Here is a 23,910-nt window from a genome sequence, read left to right on the forward strand (position 1 = left end):
ACCTTATACTTGATGATATATGTACACAGATGGTGAGTCTCCATTGATAGTATTGCAGCTGACAGTCGAGAAGATGAGTTCGTGCCGCTTTCTTTCAGCTGGTAACCGAAATGGCAACTAGTGAAACTGAAAGTGATCCTCCGACGCCTATAACCTGTCAAAGTATCCATCCATATGGCATTCTTTCTTCACATTAGGGATAAGGGCACTCACAATGCAAGACTCTATCGCAGAGTCCAAGACAATTAATTACATATTATTTATAATATTTTGCTGATGTGGCACCATATTTATTGAAGAAAGAGGTAGAAAAAATAAAACTCCAAGTCTTATTTAGACTCTAAGTCCACATTGTTCGAGGTAATAAATGACTTTAGACTCTATGGTAGAGTCTGCATTGTGAGTGCCCTAAGGGAGAAACGTGATGGCAAAAGAACAGTGTTTTTGTTCGTTTGAACTACTTTATCAGTATTTTTTAGTGAAAGAACGTTATTTTTCTCTTACAATAAATCAGCATCAACATTAGCTAAATTTTAGCAAAGCGAATATGAGATCTTTAGAAAGCGTACACATTATCCACCACTGCTATATCATTGTAGGAAAAGGATACACATTTTCTGTATCAAAAAAGGAGCTGCCTTTTCAGCTTTCCCCGAGTGGGCTGAAGCATCAGACATTTTTGTCATTTGAATTTATTGCAATCTTGTGATGAAGAGATTTACTATATTTGTTGCCACTGTTCTCTTTTCATTGAAGTTGAAGCAGGTTTGGAAATTGTGGAACAGATGCTTTGCTTCAATCTATTGTTCCTCCACTAGGCCATGTTTAGTTTTCAAAAAAATTTTGCAATTTTTTTTTCAGATTCTTCGTCACATCAAATCTTTTAGCACATATATAAAACATTAAATATAGATAAAAAATAATTAATTATACAGTTTAGCTATAATTTACGAAACGAATCTTTTATAGTCCATAATTGAACAATATTTATCAAATACAAGCAAAAGCGCTACAGTGTTGATTTTGCAAAAAAAATTGAAACTAAACAAGGCCTAGCTATCACGATTTGCACTTGGCAATGATTTCAGCTCATATTGCAACGCTTAGGTATGCTCGTCTGTGAAATGTTCACAACGTTTATTCATGAACGACATGCCTTGCGGTGAATGTACCTGTCACTCCGCAAGGGCACCGTTTCTTTGACACAGGCATGCGCTTTGTATATTGATTGAGAAAATATACATCGGCAATTTTCTACGTTAACAATTATCCAAAAACTTCAGAGCATACCGAACCTTCAAACCTACAGACCTTGTTCGATTGACAGCACGTCTCCTACCTTGTTGTGTTGTATACATGATACCAAATTAGTTTAGCCTAGGAACTAAGGATGTGGAGGCTATCTGGCAGTCATCTCCTACGGACAAGGCATATTTTGCCTCGTGTCAAAAATCGTACAAGCATTTGTCGGCTAACATATGGTACTATTGTTGCTAAAGTGCTAATAAATTACAGATACAATGAGTTGGAAAACATGATACCCCGACGCAAACTCTCACTTGCCTTCTCGAACTTCTTCTCAAGGTTAACCTCCCCTACGGCTTCAGCAGCAGCTCTCAACTGAGAACAAATTCAGAGTTAGAATAGAAGGCTGAAACATGGAACAAAAGGACGTTCACTATGAAAGTAATTACAAATAAAGAGCAGGCATCGTTGATAGGCATGGTGCGCATCTACCTATCATTATCCGAATAGCAAAAGCACAAAATGTATTTATATCTTTGTAGCAACCGGCTGTAACCGGCATCCAATCACATGTACTGTAGCCGGTACCCAAGGGCACATCTAATCTATCTCTCTTATAAAGCTAGTCCCCACTGCAAGTCTATCCAACATGGAAGCCATCTATATCATCCCCCACTAACTATCCACATCATCTCCACTAATAGTCATGTCATCCCAATAACTTTCAACATCTTAATGCATGCTATCCAGATCATCTTCACTTAATTTCATTCCAAATTCTTTGCAACCCCTTCAGCAACGCGCGGGGTATCTTCTACTGTTCCAAACTCACTATCCAGCCAACCAAGGTGCAAACGATGCACAAAATTGAGCAGTAACACATCTACAGTCGATTTAAACTTTTCTCGTGCAAATTAATAACTTCAACACTATATCAGAACTATGGCTCAGACTTGTATGACATATTAAAGCATGTCAATATGAGTATATGACAGTAAAGTACTCTAACATAGTGACATCTTATAGTGGACATTTCCCAAGCAGCCTTACCACATTCTACAAGCCTAATACTGTAAGTCTGTGATCAAAGGAATGCATCCATACAACCAAGTGACACTGAAAGTGTGGAAAGCAATAAACACATGATGGAAGGTACTTTATGTTGGAAGAGGAGATAAAGATGCCAGTCTACCTGATTCAGAAATTCATCCAGCCTTCGAGCAAGCCTTATGACACTTCCTTCAAAAATGTCGGTCATTTCCATCACCTCTGCAAAGGTGGCTCCCTGTATGAAGATAATAATACATACAATTAAGATAAATTAATGAAATCACAGCAGCCTTTCCAATAGTCTAAAATTGCATCTAATCAGAAATTAGACAAAATATGAACCAAAAACCAAACTGGATATTAAGATGTTTCTAAGGTCAACAGAATTTCCAAAAGGATCTTTAAAAAAAATAAAAAAAAACTAATATCAAGAGTTGTACAGGGCCTCAATCTCACTAACCCTTGACCAGCAGTATATGACATCCATAAGGTAAGGTCTGCATGTTGATTCAACATATTCCTCCACATTTACTTCCAGTTTGCATTCTTTTTGTACCTAAAACAATGAGAGATCAAATCAAATACAGGAAGATAAAAAAATATACAGGAGGAAAAGAAAACATGCTCTTTGACCTCACTGCATTGGAAACAGGAATGGGAAATTTACATCTCAATCAAGTTCAGGGACATATCAAAGTTTGAGACAAGTATGCACCTCAGCTATTTTTCTTGCAGCCTCCTGAAGTTGCGTCATCGGCCTAGAAAGTTCATTTCTTAGGCGTATCTGCTCACTTGATTTATCACAAGGTACAAAGCAGCTAGCAAGGGAAGCAACTTGATGATGGTCAAGATCATTAAATGTACCTAGACAGATGGAAAATATTAAAGCAATACTGCAACTACAGTCACAGAGAATAACTTGACACACAAAATCATATAGAACGGATACCATTGAACATAAGTTCAGTGATAAGCAGTTCATCCCCTGTGTCTATTAAACAGGCAGCACGTCCTTTTAACTGGAGAACACCATCAGCATCAATATGACCAAGCATCTTCAGAACGCGGGATCGGTTCTTAAGTTCATCTCTAAATTTTTGTAGCTGAATGAAGAAGTTACAAAAGTTCATTTAGTTGTTTGAAAGGGTCCCATTGGACCAAAGGTAAAATAATGAAACCAACCTGTGAATCCCGCATCTTTGACTTGAGTTGCTGAATTTCACTATTCAAGTCTGCTTTCCTTTGGTACCAAGATAGTTCCTGATCACTTTGACCAGACTAAGATAAAGAGTAGCAAAAGATACGTCAGTCAAAAACAGAAAATACATTATTCCAGATACTTCATGATGCAAAGGTGACAGAAATATATACCTTATGAAGTCTGTGAGAGCATTGTTTCTGCTCAAGGTCCTCAAGTTTATGTACCAAGTCAACTAGTTCAGGTTCTTGAATACCCATATCCTGTTAATAGTATTAGACAATCAAAGTGAGTGCATGCTTCAAGAATTTGTTCTATTGAATGCTAGAGCATTAATTGTAACATATGCTCAGACAAATTGGACCCATAACTGAGAATTGCCATTAGAGGGGCAGAGGGCAGAGCAAGAAGTCATCAGAAGTCTCTGAATATGCAAGGCAATATCAGGAGCTAATGATCACGTGAATAGATTTGTTCTTTACAGATAAATTATGTGCAGAAAATGCATTCAGGGCCACAACGAAAAAATACATGTTCCATATATTTGGAAATGTTAATTGCACAATAAAATTGTATCAGAGAAGGAACAACATTACAATTCACAGCTATTTAACAACACAAGAAGAGCTGGGTTCATGTAAAAACTAACCATGATTCCATGTGTTTGAGTTTGTTATAATTTTCCGGAATTTAAGCCACAACAAAAATTGCTAGTAAATTCCCATAAGAAAAAAAACTATCATACGTTGATTGGATGTAGCTTCGGAAGGCCTTGGGGGTAGCGCTTTCCTAGTTCTTGCACTGCAAAAAGTATATTTTGTCTTGCTTCAGGTGGTCGTAGATCAGGAGGAATGTTGATTCTAACACTGCTTAGACCAGATACTAAAGGCAATGGTACAGGCACCTGTAAATACCTCAAGATTAATCAGAGTAATACCCCAGATGATGATAGTCTAACATGATAAGACTCCTTGTCATAAAGCTTCAACTCACCACATGCATTTCACCCTTCTCCCCTGGGCGAGGCGGGCATGGCTTTGAACGTGATCCATTCTCGCTGGAATTAGAGGAGCAGTGAAGCAAGGTGTCAACTATATAGTTATTGCTGCGTGATGCACTTAATGCAGGGGGGAGAGTCCCAGATACTGGAGGTTTCTTCACTACATTTACAACCACACCCCATCCCCAGTCTGTTGAACCATCCCTCACTCTAACCTGCCAGAATGCAAAATACTGAGTGGGAAGAATATGTATAATTTTGTAAAGCCTACAACAGAAGTGATCACAAAACAACAGTTCATCAAGGAAATAAATAGTGAGCCAAAGCAGAGGAAGTATTTCTACACTTTCTAGTCAGCCAAATCCAAATAAAATGGTAGTGACAACCTCCTTGACCACAAACAGAAAGAAGTTGTGAAAAATTGAGTTACCTACCAGCCTCCCAGGAACCAAATACAACAAAGCCCTCTCTGGTCTAATCATCTCAGACATGATTTTCTTCTCTAGTTCAGATATATCAAGCCCCAATTTGTGATATTCAGCAAGATCAGTCTGTACAAGGAAATGTGCAAGTCTAGTAACAATGACGATGATGACAAATAATATTGAGTACAGCAATTAAGATAGCATACCTCTCCAGAAGAATCGAGAAAGGTAGCTTCATCCTCCAACCGTGTAATCTTTTGAATTATTTCTGGCAATGCCTGAAAAGCGGTAGTTATTTTAAACATTGGCTAGTGTATGAAAGCAGAAGCATCTATAAGAGTTACTCAAACAAACCTTCTCATACTGAAACTGATGGAATGAATGCCTAATCACATGCTCAGCGGTAAATTGGCCCTCTACACGGCTCATTAAGTTCAAAATAGTGTAATAGCTCAGTCGAAAAGTACTGACAAGAGGTGCTGGTTTGCCTAACACCATGTCCTTGATAACACTCATTTCCATCTGCAGAACATACTCATGTTAAGTCGGACAGACAAAAGCAGCAGATTAAAAGATAGGCGCAACACATGATCAACTGGAATAGTTAGCATAAGAAATCATGAAAGCAACCCCACCACCCCGCAGGGCAGGGAGAGAGACAAGGGCCACGCCGAGCTTACCGGTGGCGGCGGCTGCGAGCTGGAGAAGAAGGAACAAGGACTAGGGTTTAGGGTTTAGGGTTTAGGGTTTAGGGAGAAGTTCATCATAAAGCAAGCATACGTTTAGAACAAAACCAAACTTTTATGTGGGGATATTTCAACAACACAAAATGAACCTTTAAGCACACCTACTCAATTTCAATTTAAACTGCAAAGGTTCAATGCAGTCTCAAAGCATATCATAGATCATGTTGAACTAAGTAAACATCCGTGCATACCAACAGACAGTGAAACTGATATAAAAAGAACAAAAATGGAACCTAATAAGCATCAAGTGGATTTCTAACTGCAATAGAAATAGCAAGAACATTAGATATTAAGGAAACCAGTGATCAATTCTCACGTCAGATTTTGTCAACTGGACACAGAAAGACAATTGCATAATCAGGATGCGGTGGAATAGATTGTGTTGTATTCATCCCAAGAGGAAGCCCAATTTTGTTAAAATAGTGTGTTAAAAACAAGTCAAGTAGTCAACAAAGACACTAAATACCGTCATAAACACGATGACATGCTATATGAATTGTACTTGAAAAGCAAAGATAATAAGGACATAGAACAATGAACCTTTACCTTCTCATCTATCATTATAACACAAATACCACGTTCATCCTTGCCACGCCGGCCAGCTCTTCCACTCATCTAAGAGTGCAGTCCATGTAAACTTAAAGTAAGAATGGGCGTGTATATGTCCTCTCTATAAACTTACATATATGAGTGTATGCCTGACTTGCGTTTCATATATAAAAGTTTACCTGTATGTATTCTCCAGATCCAATATAGCGGTTGGTATCACCATCCCATTTTTTTACAGAGGTGAAAACAACGGTTTTTGCAGGCATATTAAGACCCATGGCAAACTGAAGCAGAACATAGCAAAATGAAGACTGTTACTGATCAAATGGGGAAACTAACAGTAAAAAATGCACTATTTGCATAAAGTGTACAACAATAGTTCTCTTACTTTACCTATTTGAAAACTAAAGAAAGAATCCAATCAAGAAATTCAACTCTACCTTATACTACATGTAAAAGATATGAAAAAAGTTTAAGGTCAAGAGAAATAATCAGGATAGAGATCATACTGTCTCAGTAGCAAAGAGAGCTTTGACAAGACCTTCTTGAAAGAGCAACTCAACAAGCTCCTTAATTATTGGAAGAAGTCCAGAATGATGTACTGCAATACCTCGTTTAAGAAGCGGCAACATCAACTCTATAGCAGGTAAACTTCTATCTTCCTCAACTAAACAACCAATAGCATTACGGAAAACCTGCTCAATGCATTCCTTTTCGTCCTCAGTGTTGAAATCAAGTTTTGACATAGACATGGCATGGTGCTCACATTCTCTTCTACTAAAGCTGAAAATTATGACTGGTTGAAACTTGCGCTCCATAATCATCTGAAAATTAAGATGCACTCAAAATTAAGCAGGGATATGAGTGTCTCAGGTCCAAATAAGATAACAACACTGAAATACAAATGATATATCAACAACTGAACCATAAATATTTACTAGAGAGATGTCAACTTTAAGGCTCCTGAAACACAACGTACTTTACATTAGAAAGTTCCATGCACATATGAACTGCTAAATTCAGAAAGGACACTAAGCCAAAGAATATCATGCACAGAATAGAAGAATGTGAATGTCTGTCTACCTTGACAATTCTGTATATGTCAGAATTCCCAGAGGCACTTCCACCTTTCGCAATTCGGCCACTCGCTTTAGGTCCACCACCTTTCCTTCCATCCAGTTGATTATTTTGCTTCGCAAACGAGTCTTGTAGCTTTGAAAAGTTATCTTCTCTAAACTGGCCATTTTCATCTACTACAAGGTACAGACCAGAACCGCCTATTGGAAACACATAGTGCTGCAATGGTGTCGGTCTGAAGTCCGTATACACAACATGACAAGGCTGCTTGTGCAGGCTGCATATCCACTCAGCAAACTCAGTCGCATTCGACATAGTAGCGGAAAGGAAGACCATCTTGATGGCAGGGGGCAAGAAAATGATGCTCTCCTCCCACACGACTCCTCTCTCACGATCCTTCATGTAATGTATCTCATCAAATATAACCCAGGCAACCTCCTTAATCACCTCAGAACCCCTGTAGAGCATCGCCCTGAGGATTTCTGTCGTCATGACCAGGCACGTGGCATTAGGATGGAGCGTGACGTCACCAGTCATCAGCCCAACATCTGTGAACTCCTGGCTGAGCTCCCTGTACTTCTGGTTGCTCAGGGCCTTGAGCGGGGAGGTGTAGATGACCCTCTGCTTGTCCCTGAACGCCATTGCAATGGCGTATTCAGCAACAACGGTCTTCCCCGCAGAAGTGTGCGCAGAGACAAGCACGGACTCGTTCCGCTCCAGGCACGCGATGGAGGTGCTCTGGAAGGGGTCGAGATTGAACGGGTACTGCTTGGCCATCTCCCCATTGAAGTCCGGGTTGGCGAGCGTCCCGTGCACCGCCTCGTCCTTGGCCGACTCGTACCCTTTCGGGACGGCGACCTCGTGGACGCACGAGCGGGAGAGGTTCCGGCGCTTGGCCGCCGGGTCCGCCTGCGACTGCGACTGCGCAGGCGCGGAACTCGGCTGCTCCTCCGCGCTCGAGTCCGGCGCCTTGCGCTTGCAGGTGCTCTCCGCCTCTTCCCCCATCGGCCCCCGCTCGACCCAAACCTAAGGTACAGAACCCAACGCCAACGGCGCGTCAGTAGGTCAGATGCGAATACAAGGTTTGGGTGCTTGGTTTCGCGCAGCGGGGAAGGGAAGACGAAGGAGTGGGCATACCTGGCGGTGCTCGTCGCCGGCGAAGGGCCTGAAGAAGACCTGGGCACCTGGCGTTTGTCGGCAGCGGCTGTCGCACAGTCGTCTCCACGAGAGAGGGAGACAGCGCGCGCGGCGGTGGGTTGGGGTTGGCGGCGGCCGGCGGGGGAATGCCGAGGGGAAGAAGGGGAAGGCAGGCGCTGCAGGGATAACAGGGCTCCTTTGAATACAGCAAGCCCAGTTGGGATACCGGCCCAGTCTCCGCCGGTGAAAAAAAAAAGCCCGTGAATTTGCTGCCCTCGCAGAATTGCACGTGACGTTTTGCTTGGCGTTGTCTTTTGTAAACAGAAAGTTAGATAGAGCATCTCTTTTTTTAAAAAAAAAATATAGGAATAGAGATTTTAGAGAGAAGGTACTCTCCAACAGCCTTTTTAATTTAATATCTAATTATAGATATATATGTCCTATATTTCAGATTCTCGTTAGCCAAAGACATAGAACGATCCCTGTAGGGCCGTTTTAAAAAATGTTTGAAATACGGTTGTAGTATTAGTTTGTTATAAATTTCTGTCAACTTTGTGACCACATCGATCGTATCCATACATGTTTAGTTCCTAAAAAAATTTGTAAAATTTTTCAAATTCTCTGTCATATCGAATCTTTAGACGCATGCATTAAGTATTAAATATAGATAAAAATAAAAATTAATTGCACAGTTTGGTCGGAATTGACGAGACGAATCTTTTAAGCTTAGTTAGTCCATGATTGGACAATATTTGTCAAATACAAACGAAAATGCTACTGTGTCGATTTCTCAAAAAATTTGGAACTAAACAAGGCCTAAAACAGTGGAGATGGAAAAGGAGATTACTGGAGCCTTTTTTCTTTTCTTTTCTTTCTTTTTTTTTTTTGGCTCCTGCTTTGCATGGCAAAGTGCCCCAGCTCCTTTTGCTTGGTATATGCATGCTTTGGGGTTGCTCTTGGTATAGTAGTAAGTCCGTTTGACACGCTGGTTCATTGGCAAAAACCGCAAGGAGCCGCGAACAGGCACTGTGCCAAACGCACTCGTGCTACCACCTCCTCTAAAAATTCCGATGCTAAACTAGTAGTACGTGATTGTCACGCGAAGCACAAGCCTGTTAGGACGATGGTGAAGGCAGGCATGAGCGAGGTGCTCACGTTTTGCATGTGCACAAAGGCTGCTTTAACCGATTTTTACTTGCTGGTGTGTGATAGCAGTGCACTCGTAGGCAAGTATATATGGTGCGTGTGCCTCACTTTGTAGCTAAAAAAAAGGCCACGGGATATGATCGCGTCAGACGTACACCATTTGTCCGTCTACGTGATCGAGCAGAAATTACGTGGTATATATTTGACATATAAAAAGATTACGTTTTTATATACATGACATTTTTTAGGACTACTTATACTGAACCATTTTTTTATTCTAGCTTCATAAATCATAATGAGAGACTGAGACTGTTTGGCCAAGATTAAAGCGGACGGGTGTATGTTGAGAAGTGTGTGATATACAGGCTTGTTTTCCAAGAACTTGTGTTACTTTTTGGTAGTACCAGGGACATGTTAAGTGATGACATGCTTGCGCAAAAAAAAAAAAGTGATGTAAAGTGGTCCAGCAATTGCTGTCTGTCTGAAAGATGATTACCATCTGCTTTTCAGCCTAAGGATATATATAGTGGTCAGCAATTGCTATCTGTCTGAAAGATGATTACCATCTTTTTTTCAGCCTACAGGACATATACTCTAAATTTGGTCTATGTCAAAATAACCCTTTAAACTAATGCATGGTTCAATATACTCCCCAATTTTTCAGTTAATTTATTATTAAAATTCCTGATTTACTAAAACAATGATAACATAATTAAGATTTACTACCGATGTTCTGGATTGTAAATTCTTCTTGCTTTTCTAGATATATATAGCTAGCTTTAGCTATGCACCTAGATATACAGTAAAATGTTACTCCCTCCATCCCAGAAAGAAAGTCGTTATGTTATGCGTGTAGGTCAAACTTTTTAATTTTGACTAGGTTTGTAGAAAATATGTACATCATTTATATCTCCAAATAAATTTATTATGAAAGTATATTTAACGATCTACCAAATGATACTAATTATGTATTATATAAATATCAATATTCTTTTATACATAGTTGGTCAAAGTTAAAAATAGTTAACTTCTCATGAAGCAAAAATGATATATTTTTTTAGATGGAGAGACTATGTATCTAGAAAAGCTAGAACTTACAGTTTGGAATAGAGTATTTTTAACATAAAGTGTGATGCCCTATATCATCTCATATAATTTGAAAGCAAAACTCAACTTCTACCATTGCCTGGAAAAGAATGCAACTATAGGTGCATTATCGATTAAAGTGCTCAAAGTTTAACTAAATATATAGTTAAAAGTACTAATGTTTATGAAACTAAATAAGTATATTATGAAAATATATCACAAGAGAAATCTAGTGGTACTTATTTGATACCATCAGTATTTATATAACTTATATATATAATTAGTCAAGTTTTGGATGCTGGTTATACTGTGGTAAAATTACATTCTTTTCTGGACAAACCGAGTACATGGAGAAACAAATAACAAACCTTGTTAAGGGCTAAGTTGGGCCAACTGAAAATAGTAGGGGTAGTACACTATAAGAATAGTGTTGATATACATGACATTCGCAGTTGGTCACAATGTCCCCCCAAAACACATACCCAACTACCCAAGGGGGCAAATAATAAATAAAGGGGTTATATATGATTAGCTCCCTTGTAAACAAACCCAAGCCTAACGAGTAGTACTCTTATACGCTAGTAAACCATTATTAGTGCATTTGCGCTCGTGATCATGGCACGACAACTAGAACTACACTACACACATTCCTTTGCCGTGTTGCACACGTACGTATATATAGGCAGGATCATGATCAATGGAGCAACATACGTGGTCGTCGAAAAGTGCACGTCACCACCATCACCATGTTGCCGCGCATCGCCGTCGGCGAGATGATTTCAAGCATGGATTCCAGACGGATATATTTATACACATAATAAAATTATACTTGGTGAATAAATGCACTTCCTTGCAAATGATCGATTCCCCGGCCGGCCTGTCGTCGTTGCTTTGCTTGCTCACGGACCAGCATGCATGAGGATGATTCTTCATTGCTGCGTGCATGTGCATGCACACTTGCATAGTGCGTGAGCACTGTAACTCAGTAGCAGTAGTAAAGTGGCATCACCATGTTCTCCTGGTCTAGCTATCTGTATCTTGCTTCATATATGCAGGCTATAAGGCGCCCTAGCTAGCTACTAGTAGCTAGGAGCCAAGTTGCATTGGCTGGCCGGCGCACTTGGGGCGTCAAACTCGTCCGTGCCAATATATGCATGCCCTCGCTCTGTGTGGTGGATGCCTACGGAGCAGGGAGAGTATAGCTAGGCCTGGTTTACATCCAAAATCTTTTTTGATTTAGATACTGTAGCACTTTTATTTATATTTAATAATTATTGTCCAACCATGTATAGACTAACTAGACTCAAAATATTCGTTTCGCAAATTACAAGCCAACTGTGTAATTAGTTATTTTTATTCTATATTTAATGTTCTATGCATTTGTCGCAAGATTTAATGTGATGGAGAATTTTAAAAAGTTTTTAAATTGTAGGTGCAAGGCCCTAGTACAGTATCTGATCCTCCCTCTGGTTGCTGGGACGACAGTGGCCCTGTTTGTTGTGATGGGTAATTCGTCGACACGCACAGAGAGATGAGCCACAACGGGAGACCTGCTGAGGCATATATCCATGTCTACCATACCACGTAATTGGAATCACTCGAGAGCCTATCCGATCGATATGCTCTAGCTAGAATTTGGACCATATATATTCTCTTCGGTGTGTTGACGCATCCTCCGTGACACGTGATACGTACTACTGTGGAAGCAGGGAGATCGAGCTGAAGGATCATGCATCCAATCGATCTTTTTTTTTTGGACCATATGCATTCGTACGTGGAGCTTCACGTACCAGATTCTGAAAATTTTCACGTATATGTACAAGATTCTGAAAATTGGTCGAACGACGGTTCGAATTCGAAATTCTCATGGAGGCGGTTCGTTTGTTTTGACCTGGAGGACACTTGTCGCGTGCATCGTTTTTCACCGGGCCGCTTCTAATTTTTGCAGTTATTATCTTTAACTCAAATTGTGGTGCTCGTATCCAAACGACAAAGACATGTGTGTGAGTTTGTTTGTACTCACGTACATGTATGTTTCCGCCGATGAAATGTCTCAACACACACACGCGCCACGCATATATATGCATCCTGCTCTTCAAATCAAACTTGAAAGGGCAACTGTATATATATTTCTGAACACAGACGGCCTGCTATTCTTACACACGCACGTTGCACGTAGCCGTACGTACAAACAAACAAACAAACAGGAGAACGTACATACGTTTATTTGTGCGTAGGACACGGTAGGAGTCGTACGCGCACCATCATCGAAAGAAAAATATCTGCGAGCGAGAGTTGTGGTTGTGGGTGACACGGAGCCGATCGATCGGCCTCGGCCTGGCAACACCTGACGATGCCGCTCGTGCTGGCTTTGCCGTTTCGGTGCAAGTTGGGGGGGCCGCCCCACCGCGCGGCGCCGGCCTAACATGCCCCGTGCCCAAGCAAAGCCGCCAGCCTCCCTGACCGCGGTCGTCCTTTTTTTCCTTCCCGTGGTCTGCAACTGCAACTGCATGCATGCATGCATCCACATCCACATCCACTGTAGTGCACCAGCGACGCGCGTCGCCCGTCCGTCTCGGTTCTCGAAATCTGCTGCGCCGGACGCGGATCCGTGTGATGATGATGATGAGCGAGTGGACAGTGGAGTAGAACACCACCGAATCATGCCGGGCGCCCGGCATGCCTTGCCAGCCCGTGGCCAAGCTCAGGGCCAACAAGACTCCAACGATGGTGGTACGGTAGCAGATGGAGAACCCAGAGTTTGCGATCGTTCGGTGCTCGACGACTGCTCGTCACCGACGGGGACAGAAAAAGATCCGCCTCCAAACTGAAAAACCATCAGAAAATGATGCGGCTACTACTATTCCAAAAACGCTGAACTCGGTAGGAGTAGCTCGCAAGGTTTTTTCATTAAAAAAATTCACAGGAGTTTTTTTTTTTTGTGTGTGTGACCGGAACAACAAGACTCCAAATTTACTGATTGTAACCTTGTCCCTGTCCAGTACCGGAACTCCAGAAATCTCTATTCCAAACTACGACGACATGGCTGCCTTGAAGCCAAACAAAAATAGAATCCGTTGCGACTATTCTCGGTACGGTAGTCGCCGCAGGCCGGCGGGAGCCACATGTAACGTAACGGAAAAATAAGCTTAGTGGAAGTTTGGAACCCAACACAACACTTGGCAGGCACACCAGGATTGGTTTCACTCGCTCCACTCAAAAGGATGCGCGCCGGTACAGCCCTACAGCAACGGGTGCGCGTCTTAAAGCCGCGGGTGCGCCCGCGCGGAAGAGATGCAGATGCCCCCAGCCCGGACAGAGACCGCACCGCACCGCACCGCACAAGGAGGCTCGCTACAGGGCCGGCCTTGTGAGAATCTGAGTTGCGATACGCAGCAGCACACGACGCCGACCCCGACCGCTCGCTTGCGGCGCGGAACAAAGCAGCCACCGCCACCGCCACCACCACCACCGCCGCCGCCGCCTCTTCCTCCTCCGCTCCCTTATTCGCTCTCGCTCCCACATCCACCACCTCTACCGCCGCACCCCTCCTTCTTCTTCTTCTTCTCCTCCTCCTCCTCGGCGAAGGCCGGCCGGCCGCACACAGCGACGCGGTGGCCGCAGTGGACGCCCGAGCCTCCAGGTAGAGACTAGCTAGCTCGCTAGCTAGCTAATCTACTACCAGGCCGGAGCTTGTCCATTGCTGGCACACACCATCATCAGGTGAGTCGTCGTCGTCGATCGTTGCTTCATGATCGAGCCGCTAGCTGGTTCCTTCCCTGCGCGAGCGAGCTTATGTGTTACGACCCCAATAACCGCCTGCTCCCTGCTTGTCGGCTCCGTCGTTATTGCGGTGTACGCAAGCGCTATCATTTCTCTAGGCTAGCTCTCTTCGCTTTCCGTGGTCGGGGATGCAACCCACACGCCGGCACGCAGCATCATATCGATCATAGATGTGTTGCTTGGATCATAATTAACCGAGTTTTCTTGCCCCCCGGGTGATATCTTGTTGTTTCTTGCAGCTGCCTCGAGCAAGCGATCGACCGGATTCGGATCATGAACCGGATGGAATTGGAAATGCGGTGACGACAACGATCGATCGACCTGCTGTGCCTAGCTCGATCTCTACCTCTAATTAATTAAGGTGTGTGTTGAATTCGAACAGCATCGTCAGCTGTGCTTGTTCATCCTTTGTTCTTGATGTGGTTCCCTTTTTGTTTTCGTTAGAAGAAAAATGAACTGGATCATTCGTCAGTAGTACCATTTCTCTAACATAGATGGATCCTTATTCGACCGGCCGGGTTTCTTGAAAGTTTAGGAAACACACGCACGTTGTGTCTGTTGGCTGTATACGTACGGTACGTCGTAGTTGCTGTTGATTAGACGATTAACTGAATTTTGTACGTAGAGAGTAAGCCATGTTCCTTTTTGCCAACAATCCAAGATCAGGATATGCTCTACAGAGAAAAGGAAAAGCATGCAGTCGGATATGTGCGCTGACTACTACTGCCCAAAAATATGACATGACCCGCTCACAATTAATTTCTCATACAAATTAAAAGCTGAGGGAGCTGTGTGTGACTTTTCTTTCAGTCGGTGAATTCTGATTAACAGTAGTGGTTAGTAAAAACGCAACAACTAAAAAAAATTCACACGGAGAACTGATTAATATACCTACATACTTTAACTACTAGATTAGATCATTACAGACTTTACGAGCTACCAAAAACAAAATTTACTAGTATAGCTACAGCTACCTACATGAAAACTGCAGGAATATATAACTTCCCTTGTGGTGCATAGTTGCGCCAGGGAAAAAAAGGGAGGAGAATTCAGGCCCAACACTACTGCTACCATTCGTCAAGGAGAATTCAGGCTCCTTTGCTTTATTCCAGTCCACAATCATCATCCAAATGCTTTGCCTGCTGCCTGCCGCTTTAATTTGCTCTTTTTATTTTTTCCCTACAAACATCCAAAGCTCTGTGTGACAGTCACAGAAAAGCCATGTGTGTATCCTCTCCGGCAGTCCACGGAGCTTTCGTTTCCGCCTCTTTAACCGTAATCTCACTCCAAAGGCTGCTTGGCAAGCTCTGCTCTGCTGATTTATGCTGTTTCTCGTATTGCGCATATATGCGCTCATGTTATCCGGTCGTCTCGTCACACGCACTGCTTTTCTTTCAAATGCCTTTCACCTCTTTACATACGTATATACCCTATCTGGAAACTAGCCCCTTCGCCACGTAAGTGTGATAACTACCCTTTTCTGATTTTCTCTTAAACCTCGCTGCTCTTCGGTTGTGTTCTTCGGTCCATGACGATCTAGGTGATCTAGTCCTAACTACCGTGTGACCAATCTTTACGTCAACACTGTCACTTTGGAGAGAACGTTTTGACGCTTTTTTTTTGAAACTCGGCTGATTCATTAATGAACTGACAAATCGTTAGGCACAATCATCGGGAATGGAACTTGTGATAAGCTCCTCCCTTCGATGCACCCATAACCTAAAGCAGACAAAGCATGGTAGCTCTATATATTGCCAGCTCCACCCAAGTACGTGATTACAAGCAAACTCATTAAAATTGAAACTGACTAGGAACTTAAGCTCTTCAATCAGAACAGCATCTGGTTTTGAACACGCAATGCAATAGTTGATTGCCAGCACTGTTCCAAGGAAAATGATATACTAGCTATAGCGTTCATGGGGAAAACAGCACCGTTTCTTGGAACCGAGTTTAACTGTTAGGCTCAACCTAACTATATACTGGCAGTAAGTTATATATATGCAATGCTGCCACAAATAGGAAGCAGGAATACATATGGCTAGTAGGATGTAGCTAGCTTGCATATACAGTGGCACAGTGTGCCGAAACAGGGCGGTAGTGTTGCCCACAAAGCAAGGCAGGAACAAAGCAGGTCTTTAGGGGGCCGAGGACGCATGCTTTGGCGCAAAGAAACACATCGTTTTCGACCGCGCCAACGACGAGGAATGAAATGATGTGCGTGATGTCAGTCGAGCGAGACGTACGTAACGAACTAGTACGAGCTCAGACGCATCACGCCCCTTGCGTGTGAATGAACAAAATCTCCTCCTTTTGTTCTTGTCTGGATTAATCTTTGTTTACCTGATTACCTCTCCCGCCCTGTGTCCCGTCGTTGTATGCATGTGTGCAGGAAAAGCAAAGGAGAGAGCAGCTAGCGGGCCGCGGTCGGTGTCAAGTTCTCCGTTCTCGGGGGGCCGTATAGATGACGCTTGGCGCCGCGGCCGACGACATGGAGGCCGCCGGCGGTGAGCGCATCAGCGGGAGGCGCGCGCGGTTCACGGAGGACTGGTGCTGCTGCGCCTGCGCGGGGCTCTTCCTGGGTCCCAACCCGATGATGGCGCGCTACATGTACGCGCTCATCTTCCTCGTCACCAACCTCCTCGCCTGGACCCTCCGCGACTACGGCGACTCCGCGCTCGCCGAGCTCCAGCGTGCCTACCCACCCACCCACCCGTTCTCCATGCCCGTGCACGCACGCTTGATCGAGCCGTCTCTGACCGTGCGCGTTCCATGGCGTGTTGGTGATGTGCATATATGCATGCAGGGCTCAAGGTGTGCCAGGGCGCGCGCTACTGCCTGGGCGCGGAGGGCGTGCTGCGGGTCAGCCTCGGCTGCTTCCTCTTCTTCTTCGTCATGTTCCTGTCCACCGTGAACACGCGGAAGGTGCACGAGTGCCGCAACTCGTGGCACTCCGAGTGGTGGCCGGTCAAGCTCGTCCTCTGGCTCGGCCTCACCGTCGTCACCTTCCTCGCGCCGTCGCCGCTCGTCCAGCTCTACGGTCAGTGTAGTTACTCCTCCTGTCGATCATATATAGATGTTTCCATCCAGATATATACAGCCTTTTGATCTTTTGCTGACGACGATGCTGGGGCGTTCGATTCGTCCCGTTCCTCTGAACCTCTGCAGGGAAAGTGGCGCATTTCGGAGCAGGGTATGTTTTTCTTGTTCTTCAGCTCAGCATTTCAGATTATGTTTCGTTCCATGGATAGAAGTAGAACATGCATGTCCTAATGAACTTGTGCTTCGATCGGAATGAATGAAATCGAACACAAGCAGGGCGTTCCTGGTGATCCAGCTCATCAGCGTCACCAGGTTCATCATGTGGCTCAACGACTGGTGCCGGTCAGAGATCAGCCAGAAGAGATGGTAGGTTCACTGTCACTGACGATGGCCTGCTGCTGCCCAGCCCATGCATGCTGCTGCTGCAGCTGCTGCTGCTCTTGCATTCTTTACAGTACCTGGCTATCATGGATGCGTGGTCACCGTCCGTCCTGTTGCGAAATGTGTGCATGCAGCCACTTGCAGATTCAGGTGGTGTCCATCGTCACGTACGTGGGGTCGCTGCTGGGGATCGTGCTCATGTACGTGTGGTACGCGCCCAGCCTGTCCTGCAAGCTCAACATCCTCTTCATCACCGTCACGCTGGTGCTCGTGCAGCTCATGACCTTCGTCTCCATGAGCTCCAAGGCAAGCAAACAAGTGCATCCATCCATGCTCTGAAAATGGCGTTCATTCATCATTAATTCACAGCTGGAGCTTGGAAATGTAGCTAGCTAGGCTGAATCTTGTTTCTTGGTTCTTGCCCTACGAAACAGGTGAAGGCAGGGTACCTGGCGCCGGGGCTGATGGGGATCTACGTCGTGTTCCTGTGCTGGTCAGCGATCAGAAGGTGAGATCGATGGGTTCTGAAATCCTGCCTCTGTGCTGTGCGTACAGTGACTGCATCTGAAATTAATCGGTGCGTTTCATATATAGCACGATTTCCTTTCGTAATTCATCTCTTTTTCCTCCAAATTTAAAACAACAGTGAGCCGCACACGGAGGTTTGCAACAAGAAGGCAGAAGTTGCCACGAGCGCAGACTGGGTGAACATCGCGGTAAATAAAGTAGCCAGAAAGTTCAGTTAGAAAGACGAATTGGCATGTGACTGACAAGAGGTGTGTGTGTCTCTCTCTACGGCAGAGCTTTGTGATCGCCGTCATCGTCATCGTGGCGGCGACCTTCTCGACGGGAATCGACTCCAAGTGCCTCCAGGTGCGTGCTCTCAACTCTCATTTGGGCTGAAGAACGAACCAACTGATCACAGCCAGAATGAACCAACTGACAACTGAGAGTCCGAACAAACAAACTCGCAGTTCAAGCAGGCGGAGGGGGAGTCGGAGGAGGACGACATCCCCTACGGCTTCGGCTTCTTCCACCTGGTGTTCGCCATGGGCGCCATGTACTTCGCCATGATCTTCGTCGGCTGGAACGCGAGCCACACCATGGAAAGGTAAGTGATGAGCTCAGATTTCACAAGGGAGAAGAAGAGAGAAAACTCACTCACTCTGAATATAGAATCCACTGAATATGCATGGTCTCATGTCATGATCGATATCCGCCGCCGCAGGTGGACGATCGACGTCGGTTGGGCGAGCACGTGGGTTCGTATCGGCAACGAGTGGCTGGCAGCACTCGTATACAGTAAGTGACCTGAACTCAACTGCCTCCCTTGCTCGCGGCCATGGCGGCCAGGGCTGTGCTTACTGACGATGACGACCGGACGATTGAATGCTTGTCGTATATATGCAGTATGGATGATGATCGCGCCCGTAATCTGGAAGACAAGGCAGGTGGGATCGTCGGCGGAGACGGAGACATGAGCAGATTTCACTGATTCTGACGGCGTGATGACAGCCAGCAATTTATATATATATACAAACGCAAAACAAATGAAAGGGAAGGGGAAACGGCAAGAGGTGGTGCGTGCTATGAATTGCATGTATGCATCGCCGGCAAATTCGCATTCCTGGATGTTCGTTGGTCAATGAGGATGATGCACTGCTGCTCGATCGGGTAGTTTTTGCTAAGCCAAGACAAGGCAAGAAGGAAGAGGCAACTAGGGAGTACTATATATGCTACCACTAATCCACCGTGAAGCTCGGTTGAGGAAGCTCATCATCGATCTCGCTGTACTAAATTAACTATCTGAAAAGCATAGAGCTTGTTTGTTTGGGAACCTGACAAAGCTGTCTAGTCCGAGCAATAATGCAAATCCGGGCTCCTTGAGGTTTGGGATTGCTGCTCTGCTCGGCTGCAGCTGTTTGGACAGGTCACCATCCGATCACTCCTATAATCTTTTTCGAAAGGGCAGAACACTCTTATACTCTTTTGCACTCTCATAATCTTTTGCTTGTCACTTGTCATTGTCACTGACTCACTGATGCTGCGGGGCTAATAAAAGAGCATGTTTAGATGCTGCCTGTCAGGCAGCTGCCCACCCAAGCAGTGATTAGCTAGACTCCAGGCCAACGAAATTGTGTGCCTCGTTGGTGGGGGTTGCTTGTTTGTGCATGGCAGATTCTCAAGGTTTGTAGGCAAACATACCGTAATTGTGTGGACACAGAATTACTGATGCCTTGCAAGACTGAGAGGCGTTTACCAAAGAAGGATAGGGAAGTTGCTGAAAAATAGTCTTCAGTCTTACTTAACGCAATGTAAAAACTTGTAAAACGTTGTAATGTTTTCAATTCATCTGGATTTTGGAGCCACACTATAATTTCAAATCAGGTGGGGGATTCCCCCACTCGGCTTATCAAAAGAAAAAAAAGACTGAGGCCTTGCTCAGTTCACAGATTTTTTTGGCTTTTTCATATGTATTTGACAAATTTTGTCCAATCATGAACTAACTAGGTTCAAAAGATTCATCTCGCAAATTACAGACAAATTGTACAATTAATTTTTAGTTTCGTCTATATTTAATGCTTCATGCATGCGCTATAAGATTCGATGTGACGGTGAATCTTGAAATTTTTTGACACCTTTCTAGAAACTAAACAAGGCTTTAGATGAAACCATGACGCTACGTGTCCGAAATGAATACACGCTGTTTGGTTATTTGGCCAGGGAACCTTGCCCACAAATCTCTATATGACCAAGATCTATTGAATTCGTTGTGAACAATCTTATTAGACTATAGAAAAAAAGTTGAAGTGAACATTACCATAACAGAAAAATACTATGAAATATATATTTAAAATAGAAAATAAAATAACAACAAAAGCAAAGTAGAAAATAAAATTAATAAAAATAAAAACTAAAACAAAATATAAAGATACGCCATGGAATATACAGTGAATATTATCGGACCAATACCAAATATACAAAGGGACGTCTCATGAATATAATGAAAAAGATGAGATGTACCCCGTGAACATCTCATGAAGGGAACAATAAAAAAACACATAATCGAAAATCTCATGAATGCTATATGAAGAATAGAAAATGCACCATTAAACATGTCAATACACGAGCAATCCTAAACACACTGTAGAACATCCCATGATTACTTAGAAATGTACTGTAACAATAGATAAAGAAAAAACGAAGAGTAAACCAAAATAAAAAACATAACAAATAAATAGGAAAAATAGAAAGGAAATAAAAAATTTTCATGCAATGGAGGAAAACGAAAGAAAGAAAGCATAAGCCGAAAACTGATGTCCTGTGCCCATAAAACAATTTTAGCAGAAAACGAACCGAACTCCTACTTTTGTGGGCTGAATACTGGTTGATTGGACCGAGCTCCAACTTAATGGGCCAAAACTAGAGTTTGTTTGATTCTCCTTACTAAATTTTAGCTAGCTAAAATTATTTTAGCTACTCTTGGATATAACTAATGGAACTAAACTATTTTAGCTCCTTTTAGTCAATATGTTTGGAACTTTAGCTACTAAAGTGACTAAAATTTAGTTAGCTAAAATTTAGCAAGGGGACCAAACAGTGCCTTAACTTCATGGGCCAAAAAATGGTTGGGACAAAAAGAACAGCCCGATCCGTCTGACGAAAACCTCGATGACGCCTTTGGGTGGAAGGGTGTGATTTTACGCACCTTTATTTACTAAATTTATGAAAACTATCTACCGTTTTCCATTTATTAAACTAAATAAAATATTTTTTGGTACTCATCCCACGTCTATAACTCTTATAAAGATAAACCGCACTAGATGAATTCTCTCTTAATGCAAGGTGTCCACATCATTCTCCACTAAGTGACCCACTAAATATTCTATCTCTTCACGCAAGGTGTCCACATCATTCCCCACTAAGTCCATGTCATCTCATATTAATTACAAAAAATGACCATGTCATCTATATCATGTGAAATATTTTAAATTTTTAATCTATTAACATACAAGAGTATGTACACTATTTGTTTTATCACCAATTAATTCCTCTATAATGTAACCAAATATAAGTTTTTGTTCTATTAACTTTTACTAGATCTAATACAATAAAATACATGCAAGTCAAATTCATATGCATACATACATAATAAATTGAATGTCATATAGTAATGCTATGTATATAATGATTTATTTTTATGAAAATACCGCAGCAACGCGCGGAGAATTCACCTAGTTTCTTTGGTAGTGTTCCCACCTTATTTGTACATTTCTAGTACTTTTCTCTATGTATTTCTTCTTTTACAACCTCATTTATCTATATGAACGACTTTACCTTTTCCAATCACCATAAAGCTGGTCTCGTGCAATTATAGCTAGCATTCTAGTTAAGAACAAAAAAAGGGACAGGTAGGGATCAGAAATTAAAGCCCGAGTGTATAACAATAGCACTAGTGTCCGGTAGTGCAATATAGTGCATAATTAATGTTATTTCTTAGATAATTTTTAAACCACATAATGTTGTTATGAAGGAGTGAGTAGTATTTTATATGCATTTAAGTATATGCTATGTATATCTAGAAACCACAAAATAATATAGAATTTAATTTGGAAAGGAGGAAATAACAACTATAGAAATATAGAATTTAATTATATGCAGAATTTAGTTTTTTACATGCTAGCTTCTGAAAGTTATATTATTTACTAAAGTTGGATTATACAAGCTAAGTTGAGAGGTTGTTTGGACTCGGACATTGTAAAAAATGAGCAAGGTTGATCTATATATTGAGGAAAACTATCATAAATGTCCTTAATCTCTGTATTGGGTGGGCAAAAAACGAGGGGTAGATTCGTCAAGTTGGATCCACAAGCTGAGCTGAAAGGCGCTGCATTTTTTCAGCTTGTTAGATTGTGGAATCTGAACGCTCTCATATTGTGAAAGTTACAAGTTAGATCTGTTTGGATACCCAGGCCTGCTGCATGCATTATGCGAGCTTCTAGAAGCTAATTGTCAGTTAGGGAAGTGGAAGAGTTGGAGCTTCAATCATGCTAAACCTTAAACTTCTAGAAGCAGGTGCTCGATCTTGCTAAGCGCAACTGAGATCCATCCATCGTCCCGATCGATGATGGACCCTCTATCATGCAGATTGCAGAAAGATAAGAATATATAATATTAACATATATATATATATAGACTCCATCATCCATCCATCCATCCCGATCGATGGACCTTCAATCATCCAAAAACCTTTTGTCGCCGTTGCCATGCATGACGAAAGATATATCCAGAAACCTTAAATTTGCCCCGGCTGATCGATCGATTTCTTGCTCGATCGGATTTCCCGGGCGGTCGGTCCCTCCCGTTGCCATGACGAAAGATCCAGCACGACGATCTGCTCGACGCGTCCGGTGTCGTGACGGACTGCTGGTGGGGTCGAACGAAAGCGTCAAGTTCCGGACTCATCTAACGATTGGTGCATGCTTACCAAATCGGGCTCGCGATCCTAGCTAGTGGCTGCATGTCATCGGGGCGGCCGGTCCGGTCGTCGCCTCGGCGGTTCGTGTTCGTCACGGCGCACGTCACGGGGGCGACGACGACGTCGATCGCTTGCCCGCCTGCCTGCCTGCCCCCCGATCAATCACACACGCATGTCTGGCTAGGGGCCACACGTGCGGCATATATAGCGGCAGGCGGCAGCGGGCTGTATAGGAGCTGGAGCCGCGCGCGGCCGTCACGTCGAGCAGATGAGGTGCGCGTGCATATCCAACTCACGGACGGAGACGAATGAGGTCGGGAGTCTGCCCATCGCCATCACCGATTGGGCAGGGACGGCGTTTGCTTGTTGTTTTGTTTTGCCACTGGTGGGCCGGCCGCCGCACGCCGCCATTGGGAGTTCCTTTCCTTGTTCCTGCTTGTCTCTTGTGCGCGCTCTCGCCTGCTTCTAGAGCAGGGCAGGGCAGGGGGCCGCGACATCGATTGCGATTTACTCAGCAGTATTTAATTTAATTTGCTACCCGGGATCGGATCGAAGTGAGAGCAGTTACA

General features: G+C 43.4%; 2 protein-coding genes across 2 annotated transcripts; one reads left to right on the forward strand and one right to left on the reverse strand.

Annotated features, from left to right (window-relative positions):
• Positions 1,199-8,765, reverse strand: LOC8078772 (DExH-box ATP-dependent RNA helicase DExH10). The gene is made up of 17 exons (XM_002457186.2): positions 8,428-8,765; positions 7,297-8,316; positions 6,723-7,037; positions 6,393-6,497; positions 6,211-6,279; positions 5,273-5,440; positions 5,125-5,196; positions 4,928-5,044; positions 4,487-4,708; positions 4,239-4,397; positions 3,667-3,756; positions 3,478-3,573; positions 3,245-3,398; positions 3,011-3,159; positions 2,756-2,851; positions 2,438-2,530; positions 1,199-1,620 (listed from the first exon to the last, which is right to left on the reverse strand). Exons 2-17 carry the CDS (start codon positions 8,293-8,295, stop codon positions 1,510-1,512), a joined length of 3,015 nt encoding a protein of 1,004 aa, XP_002457231.1. The 5' UTR covers positions 8,296-8,316; positions 8,428-8,765; the 3' UTR covers positions 1,199-1,509.
• LOC8078773 (probable serine incorporator) lies at positions 14,243-19,865 on the forward strand. Its single transcript, XM_002455021.2, has 13 exons — positions 14,243-14,382; positions 14,682-14,803; positions 16,832-17,132; positions 17,246-17,479; positions 17,608-17,632; positions 17,758-17,847; positions 17,997-18,168; positions 18,297-18,370; positions 18,509-18,578; positions 18,664-18,735; positions 18,837-18,973; positions 19,091-19,164; positions 19,273-19,865. The coding sequence occupies exons 3-13, from the start codon at positions 16,904-16,906 to the stop codon at positions 19,341-19,343; spliced, it is 1,248 nt and encodes a 415-aa protein (XP_002455066.1). The 5' UTR covers positions 14,243-14,382; positions 14,682-14,803; positions 16,832-16,903; the 3' UTR covers positions 19,344-19,865.

The sequence above is a fragment of the Sorghum bicolor genome, chromosome 3, assembly GCF_000003195.3.
Source record: "Sorghum bicolor cultivar BTx623 chromosome 3, Sorghum_bicolor_NCBIv3, whole genome shotgun sequence".
Classification (NCBI taxonomy): domain Eukaryota; kingdom Viridiplantae; phylum Streptophyta; class Magnoliopsida; order Poales; family Poaceae; genus Sorghum; species Sorghum bicolor.

Bases quoted from the DNA above. Each gene is read 5' to 3' on its own strand.
- LOC8078773 (XM_002455021.2), top strand. From the start codon at position 16,904: ATGACGCTTGGCGCCGCGGCCGACGACATGGAGGCCGCCGGCGGTGAG. The intron at 17,133-17,245 runs GTGCCTACCCAC...ATATGCATGCAG, and splicing joins CGCGCTCGCCGAGCTCCAGC to GGCTCAAGGTGTGCCAGGGC. The intron at 17,480-17,607 runs GTCAGTGTAGTT...GAACCTCTGCAG, and splicing joins GCCGCTCGTCCAGCTCTACG to GGAAAGTGGCGCATTTCGGA.
- LOC8078772 (XM_002457186.2), bottom strand. From the start codon at position 8,295: ATGGGGGAAGAGGCGGAGAGCACCTGCAAGCGCAAGGCGCCGGACTCG. The intron at 3,757-4,238 runs GTATGATAGTTT...TACTATTAACAG, and splicing joins CGAAGCTACATCCAATCAAC to GATATGGGTATTCAAGAACC. The intron at 2,531-2,755 runs GTTAGTGAGATT...ATCTTCATACAG, and splicing joins TCATATACTGCTGGTCAAGG to GGAGCCACCTTTGCAGAGGT.